Source organism: Phoca vitulina, unplaced genomic scaffold (genome assembly GCF_004348235.1).
Source record: "Phoca vitulina isolate PV1807 unplaced genomic scaffold, GSC_HSeal_1.0 scaffold35, whole genome shotgun sequence".
In the NCBI taxonomy this organism is placed as follows: Eukaryota; Metazoa; Chordata; class Mammalia; order Carnivora; family Phocidae; genus Phoca; species Phoca vitulina.
This window is the reverse complement of record NW_022589738.1, coordinates 4917772-4934907: the sequence shown is the minus strand read 5'-3', so window position 1 is coordinate 4934907 and position 17136 is coordinate 4917772. Positions and strand designations below refer to the sequence as shown.

The following is a 17136-nucleotide window of genomic DNA, read 5'->3' as shown; positions in this document are numbered from 1 at the left end:
AAACAAGACATACATGGGAAGTGTTGGGTGTGTTCATTCATTCCGTGACATTTCTCATACACAGCTGACCAAATATGGCCCCTGCCCTCACGGGGGTTATCATTTTTCAGCCACAAAGACCGGCACGTATTAGATCAATGACAGTATAAAGTGATAGGAACTAAGTTACAAATATATACAGGAGCCTGTGGGAATACATGCAAGAAACTCAATGATCTTAGGACTTCATAAAGAAGTTCCAATTTGGGTACATTTTTGAATCTCTCATGTCCAAAGGGGATGGTGCTTTGGACCAGTTACATGGCTCTTACTGCTAAAATATTTATTTTATGATAGTGGTTACATCCTATATATGAAATAGTTCCCAAAGGATTACGTTTTAGCTTAGGAAAATTTAGGTGTCAAGACTGTAAGTAAACTCACATTTCTTGCAGGACTATAGTTTATTTAAAAGCTGTCACGCTTTCTATATACACACGGTGATGATTAACTTGATCCATAAAAATAGTAAATGTGCAGATGAGCGTGAATTAGAAGGAACCCCTATCTGTGGGAATATTGGCTGCTCTCCATAAGTAGTGCTTGGAATTGAGGTGGTTGGTAGGTTATTGAAATGCTCTTCTTCCTTTTGTAGACCTTTTCAAGCAAGTGGCAAGTTCAACAGGATTTTGTGACCAGCGCAGGCTGGGCCTCCTCCTGCATGACTCCATCCAAATCCCAAGACAGTTGGGTGAAGTCGCATCCTTCGGGGGCAGTAACATTGAGCCGAGTGTCAGGAGCTGCTTCCAGTTTGTGAGTTATTCACCTTCTTAAGTAACTTGTTTCTTTTTTTGCATTTTAGAAATTAATGAAAAAATAAAAACACACACCTTGAGTTTCTCACGTTAGCTCCCGTGTAGGCAGTTAGGAAGGGATTGATACTTGAAACCTCTGAAGGCAGTGGCTTCTGGACTCTGGGTTTTGGGAGAGAGGACAGTACAGAGGAAGGAAAAGAAATCTCTACAGTAGGGACCCCGTGGTTAATAAGGTGCCGGGACGGAAGGGAGTCTGCGGTGGTTCAGCAAGGGAGGAAATAAATCTCCAGCCACAGAAATCCTTTGTAAATAAGAAACTAACTTTTGTAGGTGAGTCTTTTAAGTTTCTTAGCCTTTTTTTCCTTTATTCTTTTTTTTTTTTAAAGATTTTATTTATTTATTTGAGAAAGAGAAACAGCACGAGCAGGGGGAGGGGCAGAGGGAGAAGCAGACTCCCAACTGAGCAGGGAGCCCGATGCGGGACTTGATCCCAGGGCCCCGGGATCATGACCTGAGCCGAAGGCAGATGCTTAACCGACTGAGTCACCCAGGCGTCCCTGACTATCACTTTTTGAAGTTGTCCTTCTGTAGCTTTGACCTTCCTCTATAATCTGAAGGCCTGATTGGTGACTCTGCATATAACAAGGTCAGAAGTTTATGCTCTGCTGGTGTCCATCCCTAGCCCAACACACGGCTTGTCCATTCTCTTATCCCGTCCTGGGGCCTCTTCCACACCACAGTCGGTTCCCCCAGAAACATCCTCTTCCAGCACTCCATTGAGAGACACATAGGCTGTTTCCGTTGTTTGCTGAGGTAGGTAATGCTGCAGTGAACATCTTTATGCATTTAGCTGTTTTCCTTGGTTGAAGTTTTCCCTTAGGATAAATTCTCAGGAATGGGATTACCAGACTAAAAGAGTTTTGTGGCTTTTGATACATATTTCCGGATGGCTTGTTGTCAAAAGTTGTTCCTCTTTATAATACCACCGGCCCTGAAGGAGTGACATATTTGCAGTATCCAGTTATTCACAGTGGTCTTAGTTTGGTTGGTTGGTTTGTTTTTGTTTTCATGCTAGGAGCTGTTTTTCTTTTATGGGGTTTCTCAATCCATAGTGATCCCATGAACAATAGAACTAGCTCTAGAGATCACCAGATAACCTGGTTAGACCTGTGGTCTTTGACCACAGACTAGGCTAAAACCACAGAAGGCCTCCTAAGCAGAATGTTGTGAATATTTAGACGTTTAAAGCCGTTTGAGCATTCTTTTATAAGTTAACCAGGCACACCGACGAAATGCCCACATAATAAGCCACCTTATTTAGCGTTGGACATACTGTTTGGATTGTTGTGCTAAAGTTAAGGCACAGTAGCTAGAAATGTAAAATAGATGTGGAGAAATAAATCCTTTTTTGCCTCATGCTCAAACTTCCCAAAATGTAAATAGATTATCAGTACCTCTAGATTTTTTTTTGTACTCTATTCCAGAATGGAGACACAAGTAACTTTCATAAAATGAATAGTAATGGCCACAAATAATCCAGATTCATTTTTTTAAGTCCAGTTAGAAAACAACCTGTAATGGCCTGAGTTGTTTTTCCTAAGCATTGTTTTCTCTTTAATCAAATTTCAGTTACTCTTTAAATTTCTAGCTGTGAAGCACACACATGTGTTGATATAAATGCATAGGCACACAGTTATGTGTGTACTGTGGCTTGGGTTGAGAGTAAGGGTCAGAATGGAAGTCTGCCGACAGCCGACAGACATCAAGAACCACTGGAGCCCTTGTCCCATCGGCCACAGGACTGCCTGGGGCTGCAGCTACCGCCACCCTCCCTGCAGACTCTCGCTCTTTTTTTTTTTTTTTTTTTAAAGATTTTATTTATTTATTTGACAGAGATAGAGATAGCTAGAGCAGGAACACAAGCAGGGGGAGTGGGAGAGGGAGAGGCAGACTTCCCGCCGAGCAGGGAGCCCGATGTGGGGCTCGATCCCAGGACTCCGGGATCATGACCTGAGCCGAAGGCAGACGCTTAACGACTGAGCCACCCAGGCGCCCGACTCTCGCTCTTTTTTAGAGGGAGAGAATCTCAAGCAGACTCCCCACTGAGCACGGAGCCCGGTGGGAGGGGTGGGGGGACTCGATCTCACGACCCTGAGATCATGACCTGAGCCAAAACCAAGAGTCTGACACTCAACTGAATGAGCCACCCAAGCGCCCCCTGGCTCTTTTTTTAGTTGAAATATGCAAAATACTTGACATTACACGGTGTAAATGTAAGGTGTACAACACGTTGACTCGATACATTAGTATATTGTAATGTGATTGCCATTGCTGTGCTAGGTAGCCCTTCTATCACGTCGTATAATTATCATTTCTTTGGTAGGAATAAGTAAGATCTCACCTCTTGACTCTCTTGAGTGGGAGTCAGGACAAGGGGTCACCGAACAGAAGCTCTGCCTTCCCAAATGCTGTGCCCTTATCAGGAACCATGTCCCTGTACTTCCACGTGCCGCATCCTTTGGCTGGATGCCCCCCGTTCTTCCCTGACCACATGTCTCTGTCTTGGTAATAGCAACGCTGTCTTCTCAGTGTCGAAACTTGCAATTCAGTCTGTCCTCGCATATTTAGTGAATGTGTTCTGGCTAGCCAGTCTCCAAGCTCTTGGGAATGTCTTCTGTGAGCCTGGGGGGGACATCTGTCAAGAGACGAACAGGGGTAACAGGTGGATGTTATTTTCTTCTCTCTACTCTGGTATTTTCTGAATTTTCTTCTTTGAATATTCAGAATTAGGAAAAAATGAGTAAAGTGCTAACTTTTTTTTGTTTTTAAGAGAAAGAAACCTCTTTCGTCTGATCTCCTTCCTTGCCACTCTTACTATTCACTACACCCTGACCTTGTCATTGCTCTTACTGCTCTTGTACTGGTTTTAGAGAAATGTATTCGCTGTATGATAGCATGTGTCAAAATCCATTTCTTCCCATGGCCCCCTGAATAAATCCTAATTTGTCTGATTCTCACACTTTTCCTAATCTGTTTCCATAGCTACCCACCGTTGGCTTCCACCTCCATGAAACGGCTTCTCCCTACCCTTTGAACCTACTATGCTTATAAATATCGTTACCGTTGCTACTGATAATCATACCTGATATGATTATGAATTCACATGAATTCACATGAATTCTGTCCTTGAATCTCACCAGTCCTTTGAGGAGAATGAAATGGGCAGGCGGTGGGGGTTGTGTTTTTCTTGTTATTTAAATGGATGAATAATTTACCTCTGCCCCTCGAGGCCCTCAACTGGCAGAAGACTTTAATTCCTACTCCTGTGTCCCCAAACCTCCACTTATCACCTCAGTCCCAAATACGCATATTTTGATTCTGCTCTCCACCCTCCCGAGGTGAAATAATAGGGCTTTATTCTGGCTCCCTGCTGGAATACAAGATGCCATAACAAAAGGGGAACATACAGGACTTGGGGGTAAGAGGAATGCTCATTTTTAAAGAAGTTGAGTATTGGCAGTGGAATGTTACTGGTAGGATGTCGGGCACGTTCTCGGTGTACAGAGCCAGGCGAGGTTTATGTTACTTAGGTTTGGGAAGCCTCTCGACTTGCTAGCCATTTGCAATCAGGTTCAACCAATCCATTTTGTTTCCTTCACGGTCGCCATCCTGGCCCTGGTGTGCTCTCCCTCAGCCAGGTGCTCTGGCGGGCACCTCGCGGTTCCCTGTGCTCCGCAAATGAAAATGTGCAGTTTGCTGCAGCGAAAGTTAACGCTGGTGAAAATGCCCTTTGCCCTTTGTTTGACGTGTAAAGACCTTGGGACTGGGGCCAGGCTGGTTCCTTCAGCAAGGTTGTGCTCAAAGACCTCTGTTTCTAAACCTCAGGAAACAGGAGGGAAGTCCTTGTTTTCTCCTACGAATGCATGCCTTGTATCCAGAAGGAGAAGTTGACTTCAGAAGAAAACTTACTTCTTTCGGGTTGGTACAGTTAGAAAGGTAAAGGTGTCGCTTCTGATTCAGGCAAGAGCCTAGGAGCGGCCGGGAGAGAGGGCTGTTTGCACGTGCCGGGCTCACTGGGCGATCTTGCAAAGCTCTCCTTAGCTCAGGTCCGGATCTCTCCGGTCTGGACGTGGATGCACAACAGGATGAATGGACTTTAGTACTGCTGAACTGGCCACTTAAAAATGGGTAAGATAGTAAGTTTTAGGGTATGTGTACTTAACCACAATAAAGAAAGTTGGGGAAGAACCCCAAGATAGTTCTAAATCAGAGAGTAACGGAAATCACCATCACGCGCAAGTACAATGTTTTGCCTATATTTAAAAATCAGTATAGGTCTTTCAAGGAATTACCCAGTAAGCCAGGACCCGAAGTCATATCTGTGGCTATCAAAAAGGAGAATTATCCATAAATGTATGGGTTTGACAGTGGTATCTTCTTTGAGAGTAAATGAGGCAACAGGATAATGTTTCTACTGTAGAAGCTTACTGCAGTCAACACATGTAGTGGGAAACTGACTCTTTTGGGTAGTAGAAGTGAAGTATTCATTTGACAGAGACAGAGCACAAGTGGGGTGAGGGGCAGAGGAGAGGCAAAAGCAGGCTCCCCGCAGAGCAGGGAGCCCGATGCAGGGCTCAATCCCAGGACCCTGGGAGGCAGACGCTTCACTGACTGAGCCACCCAGGCACCCTGAAACTAGTTTGTTTCAATTAACACATCATCAGGTTGTTCTTTCGTTCATAATCCATGGAAACAGCTCCACTGTCAGAGTGGAATGACCCTTAGGACCTGAGTAAGGCTGGGCATGGCCCTGACAGTGAGTCACACAGATTGCCCAAAGGAACCTTGGAGATTCACCGCATGTCTCCTTTTTCTGCTGAGAAAACTGAAGCCCAGAGAGGCAGGACTTACTACATTCTACATACTGCAGTTGTATCGTGTCCCATCTAGACAGAAGGCCTAAGTTCCCTATGTTCCAAGCCAGTATTTCCTTCTGCTAAACCATCTGAGTGGAAATAGATGGCTTTAACTGGTTCAAATACCAGACTGAACAAAGAGCTAAGAAACATGATCCCTTATGTGAATTTTTGGTTATAATAGGATGACACGGATAAATGAACACCCTTATCACTACCACAATGCATGTGTACGTGCACGCACACACACACCACGCATGCCCCGTGATCTTTATTTAAGCTATTCTACTCCCAATGGCAGGTGGCTAAGTCTTCCTGCAAATGAAACCAATATTGCCTTTTAAGTGGGAAAACTTTATACCTTTAAGGGACTCCACAAAAGAGTCATGTATCTGTAAATTGGTATTAGGCAGTGCCCTGAGAAGTACCCCCGTCCCCCGTGATAGTTTGTAGAGTTTTCTTCTGTAAACATTTTAGGGACTTCATTGTTGAGATGGATTCGAGTATACCAACTTTATATTCAGTTGGCTTCACCTACAGAGCTTGGGCACCAGATTCTGTTTATTTTACATCTGTTTCCTGCCTCCTGTATTCATGCATTCAAAATGAGTAAGTTGCTTTTTCATATGTCCTGTGAATTTTTATATTCGTATGACAAAAATGAATATCATCAATGTACAGTTGCTGTAATAGCGAATGATACAGAAATGAGAATAAATTACCATTTCAGCTATTGAGAGCAAGTCTCTCTCTCTCTCTCTCTCTCTCTCTCTCTCATGTAAATAATCATTCCAGAAAACCTGGAGAAGTGAGTGGCAGAGTGGTTAGGTGCATAGGCACTGAAGCCAACTGCCTGGGTTCAAATCCCAGCTCTGCTGTTTTTTAACCTTTCTGGCCCCTGTGCTCTGGGGGTGCTTGGGGGGGGGGGTGGGCAGTGAGCCAGTAAAGGCAGAGCGCTCAGAGTTGTTGCAGACACATGGGAGGTACTTAGTACCTGTTAGCTTCCGATGATCTAAAGTGTATTGTAACTTGAGCATATCCTACCAAGATTAAGAATTCCTTTTATCTATAACCGAGCATCTGTGGATTCGATTTTAGAGACTCTCGACATACTGTTTTCTCTCTGAGTGTGAAAATACCATGCCAGGACACTTCTGAATCAGTTTGACAGCGTTCCTCATGCCAATTGATCACATTTTATATTTTCCATCCTTAAAATAACTCCTAAAAATTATACTTTGCTTAGGTTGCCTTTAGCTTTTTGTTCAGTAATCGAAATATGGGCTCTTCAGTTCCATAAACATTCTTTTTACACCCTTTTGGTGGTAAATGTTGAGCTCATGTTTCCTTGAACTCATGATGGATACTGACTAATAACTACAGTAGTAGTAAGTTACTACAATTAGGTATGCATAGAGGTAGTTTCACCGTGCTATTGGGCCTGCTTATGGACAGAATTCCTGCAGATTTTCAGGAAGGACCTTTTATCTCAGAGTATTATCAATATTGTCTTGAGTTGACTCTTGCTTCTCAATTGCTAGGTTTTTTTAATTACCAGCTATGGTGGGTTTAGCTTCATAGTTATCCATTTAATTTGTTGTGGTTTGTGTGGTTAACTTCTCAGTGTGGGGTGATGGTTATTTTCTTCAATATTTTGAGGGTAGGTTTGTGTTGTCGTTGAAACCTATTTCATTCATACACTTAAACTGCTAAAGAAGATAATTGGTGTCCTTTTGCTCAACATTTTTTTTTAAAAAAAGATTTTATTTACTTACTTGAGACAGAGAGCACCAGCTGGGGTGGGGGCAGAGGGAGAGGGAGAAGCAAACTCCCCGCTCAGCACCTAGCCCTACACAGGGCCCTACACAGGCTCAACATTCTTTTTTTTAAAAAAAGATTTTATTTACTTACTTGAGACAGAGAGAGAGCTCACCAGTTGGGGTGGGGCAGAGGGAGAGGGAGAAGCAGACTCCCCGCTCAGCTCCTAGCCCTACACAGGACTCGGTCCCAAAGCTAAAGGCAACTGTTGAGATCATGACCTGAGCCAAAGTCAGACACTCAACTGACTGAGCCACCCGGGCATCCCTCTTTGCTCAAATGTCTAAAGTAGTACTTCATTGTTATGACCAAATTTCCCCCGTCCTTCCTTCCTCCCTGCCTTCCTTTCTCCCTCCTTCCGTCTTTCCCTTCCCTTCCCACAAGAGTTGAGTCAGAGGTGCTAATGAAAACAAATTTTTTTGAGAGCCATGCGTTCAGTTGGAAGAATATTCTAGATTTCATCAGTTCACCATTAATTCTAATTCACATTGAAACTTACCCAAAAAACTCATGGAAACAAGGAAACATGAGTTCAGTATTGCCATTTTCTTTTTTCCTTGTTTGTCACTGGCTTATAAATTGAATTTTTAATGGAAGGTTCTTTCTACAAGGTTATTTAAGATGAGGGATAGTGTAGTATTTCCTCCTGTGGTGTCCTTATCTGTTTATCCAGGGTCCTTAGCATATCTTGATTCTCTAACAGCTAGAGGTTTTTTGTTTGCGGTTGGGTTCTTTTTTTGGCATTTGATAAAATATTTATTTTTTTAGAGGCAGGTGGCAGAGAGAAAGAATCTTAAGCAGGCTCCATGTCCAGCACAGAGCCTGATGCAGGGCTCAGTCTCACGACCCTGAGATCACGAACTGAGCCAAAATCAAGAGTCGGACTTTTAACTGACTGAGCCACCCAGGCGCCCCTGATAAAATAGTTTTAAAATCTTTTCTATCTTTTTTCAAAGCTACATTTTAAAAAAAGAACCATGCAGTTAAATTTATTCCGGTGGTCAGTTCTATGAGTTTAGACAAATGCATTGTTTCACCATCACTCCAGTCAAGACACAGAACATTTCCATCACCCCTAAAATTCCCTCTTCCTTTGTTGTCATCCTGCCTGCTCCCAGTTTCTGGAAACCATTACTCTGTTTTCTGTTCCTATGGTTTTGCCTTTCCCTAAACTGGATTTCAAATGAAGAGTTAACATTATATCTTGAACTTTAGCCAAACATGTCCTGATACATACTTGAGAAAGTATATTCTGTGATATATGTATGTGTGAAACTTTTCTGTTAAGTAAGAACTCTCTAGCATAAATTAATGTGGAGCATACTTATGGATTTGCATAGATTTAAAAATTTGCTTACGTTCCCTGGAGCCATGGTGTTAATTGGTTTACTAGTCAGGTGGAGTGGAGAGCCTGAGGTCAGGACAGTTGTCCTTGAACATGTAAATGAAGAGTGGGTAATCACCGTGTGTTATTGTTTGGGCTGATTTTATCTTTAATGGGTAATTCAGAGTCCTGATTAATATTTTAGAACAGTGACTGCTGGCCTCCAACCTGCTCATTATCTTCAGAACTTTAAATAAAATACTTGATTTCTACCCAAGACAGCAGTTACAGGAAGCCTTTTACTTCTTCTTGTCTCACAAATACAACTCTTGACCTCTCCATCTTTATTTCAAACATGAAAAATGTCTGTGAATGTGGGGATTTTTAAACTTTTTTATGCTGAAAATTCACAAATACTTTGGAAAAGCACATCTAGGCAGAGTATGAGAGGATGTTTTAGGCACAGTGTAGCTAAGAGAACAGAGAGGAAGTCAGTTTGGTGTTAGGTTTGTATTCTTTGAGAAAAGTAATCCTGAAGAGCTTTTCACGTTTTATACCAGTGACATTAATGCCATCTCCCCCCACCCTTTAACAATTATTAAAGTCACTCTTTGGCACCTGGATGGCTCCGACCATTGGGCGTCTGCCTTCGGCTCAGGTCATGATCCCAGAGTCCTGGGATTGAGCCCCACGGTGGGCTCCCAGCTCAGCGGGGAGCCTGCTTCTCCCTCTGCCCCTCCCCCTGCTTGTGCGCGGGAGCGCACGTGCGCGCTCTCTCTCTCTGTCAAATAAATAAAATCTTAAAAAAAAAAAGGCACAGTTACTCTTACCCTCCCACCTGCCTTGCCCTCCCCCGTGAAGGGGTGATTTGGAAGAAACCACGGTTTCCAACCAGCATTTTATTTTGGAAAAATTTCAAGCATAAAAAGAATGGAAAGGCTAGCATAGTGAGCAGCCATACATCTCATACATACAGCCTTTGGTGAGCATTTTATCCCACGAACATTCCCCTTCCTCCCACTCACTCCATGTAGGTACGTGTATTTGAATACACACACAAGCGTGGTTTTTCCCTTTACTATTTAAAAGTCAAAGGACATCACAACATCAAACATAAACCCCTAAACGCTTCACCACACGTTTTTTTTTTTTAAAGGACTTCCTCCTCCAGAACTGCAAAGCTACCATCACACAGATTTTACGTTGATGCAGTAACATCATCTGTCATGCAGTCCGCACTGAAATTTCCCCATTGCCCTAGCATGTTCCTTATGGGTGGCTCTTTCCTTCTAGGATCTAGTCAAGGTTTTTGTCTTGGATTTGCTTGTCATGTCTCTGTACTTTCACTGAATCTGAACAGTCCCCTCACATTTTTTTTTCCTCATTCATGACCCTGACATTTTTGAAGAGCTCAGGCCACTTCTCTTGAAGATTGTCCTATATTCGGGATTTTTCTAGTTATTTCCTCCTGATTAGATTCAGGTTAAAATTTTTTGGCCAGAAGACAACAGAGATGATGTTGTCTCCTCACGATGTCGCATCTGGCAGGACAAAATAACACCTTGTTTTTTACTGATAATGCTAAGTATGTTAAGACAGTGTCTGCCAGATATTTCCTTTGTAAAAGTGTCCTTTTCCCTTTGTCATTAGGAAGTCATTTGTGTGATATTTTGAGACTCTATGGATATCCTATTCCTTAACTACCTTTCACCCTATAATTTTAGCCTCCCCTGATGATGCTTTTCTAATTCAAAGATTACATTGGTGGTTGCCTGAGATTTTCTGATTCTACCTTTCCGTACGTAGTAGCTGGGTTTCTTCTGTAAAGAAGAGTTTCCACTTCTCCCCTTGCTGTTTTTGAGTATCACCACAGACATCCAAAGTGATGTTGAATGTACAAGAGAAGAGACTTCTCCTGACTGAGCTGCCTTTGGATACGCTTTTTGCCATGGTGTTACCTAAAATGCCAATGTACAGATGGTCCTTTTCCTCCATAGCAATGTAAACATACATTTAATAAATACATTTCAGGGGGCACCTGGGTGGCTCAGTGGGTTAAGTGTCTGCTTTCGGCTCAGGCGATGACCTCAGGGTTCTGGGATTGAATCCAGTGTTGGGCTTCCTGCTCAGTGGGGAGTCTGCTTCTCCTTCTCCCTCTGCCCCTCCCCACTGCTCATTCTCTCTCTCTCTCTCTCTCTCAAGTACATAAGTAAAATCTTTATAAATACATACATACATACATACATTTCTGTGTCAGCCAGCTCTTTTATAGGAGTGACAAGTTAACCAAAGCATGTAACATGAGCTATGTGCTCATGAAGAATGAGATGCTCATAGGCTTTTCTGTTTCTTCTTTTCCTTTTATGCTACTTCAGTATAGATCGACCCGAACCTGTTAGTCCTTATAGCTTATACATGCCATAGCATGTAATGGAAGGAGGAAGGATACACATTACCGAAAAGAAGGGGCAAAGGAGGTGATCGAAAGATAGGAGTATGTGTTTATCACAGTGATTTTTGTACTTTCATACAGCTGTCAGTAGATGAGTATAGAATTATGTTGAAGATTTAGTAGCTGGGCATTGTTTCAGGTAGGCCTTACTTAGATATCAGAGCCTCTAGAACTCTCAGACAGGTTAAAGATTCCAAAGATTTCAGAGATCAGCCTGTCTGTTCTCCTCATAAATCATTCCTGTCTTTACTTTTTAAGCCTACTTTATGTGTACATATTGAAGTATTAAAATAATAGATCATCTTGAGCTGTTTCCTTAACTTCTTTGAGCCTTTCTTCATCTGTAACATAGTTAAACGTATTATATCAGGAGCTACGTGTCCCCAAGTTGTTTTTTTTTTTTATTTCTCGTATCTTCTCTATTAATGAATTGTTCATTTTTAAACTTCTTATTTTTAAAGTGTGCAATTTGATAAATTTTGACATGTGTTCACGTGATGAATCCATCGCGGCAATCAAAATGAGCATATCTATCACACAAAAAGTGTTTTTAGGCCACTTGGTAATCGTTCCAGGTCCTCCCAGGTGCCCTGCCACCATCCCCATCTCTAGATGACAACTTACCTGCTTTCTGTCACTATGGATTATTTTGCATAGTCTGTAATTCTATGCAAATGGAATTTTATAGGATATACCCATTTTTGCCTGGCTTTTACTCAGTATAACTGAGATTTATTTATATTGTCTATATCCATGCTTCATTCTTTTTTTAATTACTAAACAGTATTACATCGTATGGGTATTCCACAATTTGTTCTTTTTTTCCTCCTATTTTTTAAAATTTTAATTCCAGTATAGTTAACATAGTGTTATATTACTTTCAGGTGTACAGTGTAGTGATTAAACATTTTTACAATACCCAGTGCTCATCACGACAAGTGCCCTCCTTAATCCCCTTCACCTGTTTCACTCACCACCACCCCCCCAATCCCTCTCCCCTCTGGTAACCATCCGTTTGTTCTTTATAGTTAAGAGTCTGTTTCTTGGTGTGGCTTGCTTGCTCACTTGCTTGCACTGTCTTTTTAACCTTTGCTTGTCTGTTTTATTTCTTAAATTCCACATATGAGTGAAATCATATGGTATTTGTCTTTCTCTGACTGACTTATTTCACTCAGCAGTATACTCTCCAGCTCCATCCATGTGGTTGCAGATGGCAAGACTTCATTGTTTTTTATGGCTGAGTAATATTCCATTGTATATTTATACCACATCGTCTTTTTTTTTAAAAAAAAGATTTATTTATTTTAGAGATTGAGAGCACGAGCAGGAGGGGTAGAGGGAGAGGAGAGAGAGTCTCAAGCAGACTCCGTGCTGATCGTGGAGCCCGATGCAGGGCTCGATCCCATGACCCTGAAGTCATGACCTGAGTTGAAACCAAGTCTCAGATGCTCAACTGACTACACCACCCAGGCACCCCTATATACCACATCTTTTATCCATTCACCACTGGATGGATACTTGGGCTGTTTCCATAATTTGGCTATTGTGAATAATGCTGCTATAAACATTGGGGTGCATGTATCCCTTTTTGATTAGAGGCTAAATGTTATAAATGGAAAAGGCAGAACAGGAAATGGATTACTGTACTCATTTCAAAGCTTGGTCATTATCAGCAAAGATTACCTGGTCTTCTGGGTAATGACTCTTGTAACAGAGACAGAAGATACAGGAAAGAGTCTTGTACATACAGTGTGGCCCTTCATGTGAGACCCACTGTTCTCTGAATAGAAGTAGCATAGACTAAGAGCAAGATGTGAACCAAACTTGTGTGGAAGCTCTCATAAGTGATCCCTTGTATCCCTGACTATAATCTGCTCAGCAGCTCAAATGTAAAGCATGAGTCTCTTGTGTCTAAGAGGATCAAAATGCCACCTTCCTTCTGTTTTGTTACATGCAAGTTTTATATAGTTTTATAGGAGACTTTTTTATCAGTCATTTGATTTTCATAAAAATTGGGATTGTTTGGAAGAAGAGTCATTAATATTCTTTACAACTTGTTCTTGTTCCTCCTTTTGTGTTCGTTGCTAGTGCAGACTTCTCTCTTATGTAAAATATTCCGCTGATGCCCTTGGTAGATTTAGAGGTTGTTAAAGAAATTGTAATAACAGCTCTGGGAACAGCCAGGAACTGCCTGTCCTATACCATCTGACCGTGGCTAGCCATTCTCCTTGTAGCTTTAAAGGTTTTGTGTACACACTAATTCACAAAACAGTTTTGATCAGTTTAAATTTAGCAAATCTTTCCAAACACAAGCTTTTCATAATCAGGACCAGAAAAGTTGGGTCGTGAGTTATTAATGCTTTTATCTGTTAACAGCGGTAGCGATACTGAAATGGTGATTTGGATTTATGAAGGGGACATTTTACTAATGGAACAGCAAATGAAAATGGCCAGGAAGGAGAGATGAAACTTTTACCCAAAAATATCCCTGGTTTGTCCTGGTTTTTTCCATAAATTTACCTTTTTCTGTCAGTAAGACTGTTCAGAAATTCTATTCATGCATATGAATGTATTCAACATTTATATATTTAATTATTTCTATAATTATATATATAATAAATATTACATAAAAACTTATAATAAATATATAAACATATATATATAATTACATGTATAATACTCTGTTAAATGAAATGACAACCTACCTGCATGCAAACGTGCACACACACACACTCTCTCATATCCTAGTTGATTGGGATAATTATTTGCCATGATTAAATACATTTCTGCTACTGTTCATCCTGGAATACACTGCACAGGGTTGTCTACTTGAGAAGCAGCTTGATTTCAAATCCGAGTCCACGATTTAGGCAGGTTCCCTTGTGACCTCTAGCTCGGGTTTTTTGTTTTTTTTTTCTTGGTCCTTTTTCTTTCCTCTCTTCATGATCTATTAACCAATGTGGCTTTTATCTCCCAATTAATAGTGGAACAGGCCTATCATGGCTTCTCCGTTTCTGTGTTGTAGAGGATAGCTATTGTCTCCATGTTGGTTTCTGAATTTTGACAAATGAACCATGGTAATGTGAGACGTGAACATTAGGCCGGGGTTTCTCAATCTTGGCACTACGGACACTTGGGCCCAGATAATTCTTAGTTGGAGGGGGCTGTCTTGTGCATTGTCGGATATTTAGCAGGATCCTGGTGTCTATGTAGTAGACACAGGTAACATCCCTCCCTCCAGTTGTGACAACCAGCAAATGAGTTGGAGTTGGGGGATTTGCCCAGGGTTCAGAATTACTTTTGGGTTTCTTTCACGTTATGCTTCCCATAAACCCTGAGGCACTAAAGGACCAGGCCCCAAATGGCTGCCAGGGAGTTAACGTGAACACTCATTTTTCCATAAGGATTACAGTATCCATTGTAATGGAATGGATTATTTGGTGTATGATATAATAACAGACAGACAGAGAGACATTTACTTGAGGAAATTTTTAAAAGTAAACTTGAGACAGTTTGAGAATTACTTATTTTGTTTTCTCCTTAGCCAACCCTTCTAGGTTTAATTTTGTTGCTCTTTCAGGATGACTCGGCAGTTTTTTAAAAATTCTAACCTCATTCAGATACTCTAATCCTTCCTTTTATTTATTGTGATCACACTGCAGCTTAATCCCTGTCTCTTCGTTCAGTTCCGCAAACTTTTACTGGCGGGTGGCAGGGGGGATGGAAACCTAGTTCCTGTCTTTAGGTTTGGGCAAGTATTTTCTTTTTTTTTTTTTTTTTTTGGCGGTTAGTTCGTTTTTTATCATCTGAGAACTACCGGGTACAGTCTCTTGCATAACGTTTACTTTATATGGTTCTTTTTCCCAGTTGATTAAGCATTGACATGATTTTTCAGAAACTTCAAAGTTGAGATGCTTAATTGCCTTCTCTTAAAAATACAATGTATGTGTTGATGGCAACTGGGGTGTGGGGCTTGCTCAGAAATCTTCCCATTGCATTTCGTCTGTAGCCACGAATGGATACTGTAATCCTTACGGAAAAATGAGTGTTCACATTAACTCCCTGGCAGCCATTTGGGGCCTGGTCCTTTAGTGCCTCAGGGTTTATGGGAAGCATAACGTGAAAGAAACCCAAAAGTAATTCTGAACCCTGGGCAAATCCCCCAACTCCAAACTTGGCATGTCATGCCTTTTGAAATGATTATTTTGGTAATGACATCTTTTGGCTAGAACATCCAGATACTGGGATTCCTGTCACTGTTTGCGGGCCTTGTTAACATGACACTTGTGTCTGGCCTCACCTGCCACCTGCTGTGATGGAGCAGCAGTCCTGATGACGGCTTCCTTCCCTGGCCTCCCAGCTGTGGACAGTTGCTGATGCGTGAGGCCCAACAGAGATGGGGTGGGCTCCCAAGGTCCTTCCGAACTGCAACTCTCGCAATGCAAGGAGCTGGGATGTCTTTGCTCTTTGTCTACGCCTGCCATGGAGAAGGCAAAAAGAGTCTTGGCAAAAAAACCAGAAACCAAAACAAGACAAAACCCGGGGCCAAATGGCCTGTTCCAAGAGTTTTTGCTTAGATGGTTTGACAGTGGTGTTTAGGGGAGAGGGCAAGGTCATCCTTGATACCGAGAGAAACCATCTGAGGCCTTTCCATTGGTCAACAAATAATGGCACCTAAAAGGATGATGTCCATTCACTGCCATCGTCCCTGTCTTTTGTCCTCAACAGCTTCCTCCTATGCTAGTCTGTCCTTATTTATGTCTTCTAGAGTGGCCAAAATGTCATTTTAGCTGGGTTTTAGTTTTAGTACTGTTAGCTCTTTATAGAAGCTTGCCTGGCTTTTAATTCTTTCCTTCTTTATTGCCAGACAAAAGGAGAGGGAATATACCACTAGGATACAGAATGGTTTGTAGTAAAAATGAAAGATCGACACAGAAAGAGCATGTGGATCCCCATATCTTGTCTTCAATGCTGTCAGTTGGCATCGGTGAGCAGTTTTAAAAGAGCCAAAATGATAGATTTTACATCCTAGGAGCGAGGAAGAACCTTGAGAATTTCCAACCTTTAAACACAAGAGAATCTATAGTATTTTGAAAGAGGAGAACATTCTCTAGCTTCCCTGGGTAATTCACCCTAATGCTTTAACAACTTTCTGCATCAGGAAATTCTGTATGAGTTACAGCCTAAATTCTTCATGCTGCTTAAGCCTGTTCCTTCTTGTTCTGTCCTCAGTGGAGGGATCGAACAGCTGGTCACAGGCCCCAATGCAAGAGCCATTCACATAATTGAAAACTGTTATTAAATTGCCCCTTCAGCCACTCTTTCTTGCTCGTTCTCTTTTTTTGTTCATGGCTAAATAATCCCAATTCCCTTAAACTGTTCTCATAGGTCTTTCAAACCCTTTAATTATCCTTATGCCTTTCTGCCAAGCCTTCTCTGAATTCTGGGTCAGCTGTAGTCCCCAGAACTCGACCACGTTTTCTAAGGCGGGTTTGAACAGTGCTGAGGGTCATGAGACCATTTCCTCACACTCTCCCCGCTTGCCTTCAGTTACACATCATAGTCATGGCATTGCTTTTTTTCTTTTTTATGTTTCTCCACCTACATTTGTTGCTGACTCATGGTCGGATTTTTACTTTCCATCTTCTGGAATGATTAGAAGCTTTCTATTCTTACCACACTTCCTGTATTAAGCCTGAATTTTTACAGTGTATCTATTAATTCATCATTAAACAAACTCTCATTTCAGCCTCAGTCAGAAAAGTATATATATAGGTTCAGATGAAGCGACAGTAAATCCATGTTTCAAATAGGAATGACTTAGTAATGTTT

The 17136-nt window shown here is 41.6% G+C and overlaps 1 protein-coding gene across 17 annotated transcripts in view; it reads left to right on the top strand.

The window, feature by feature from the left end:
• DMD (dystrophin) overlaps nt 1-17136 on the top strand; it is a 2446616-nt gene that overhangs the window by 2357109 nt on the left and 72371 nt on the right. For all 17 annotated transcript variants that reach the window (XM_032426633.1, XM_032426634.1, XM_032426635.1 and 14 more), the window contains one exon: nt 635-792. In XM_032426633.1, coding sequence (XP_032282524.1) covers nt 635-792 — 158 coding nt within the window. The remainder of the gene's footprint in view (nt 1-634; nt 793-17136) is intronic.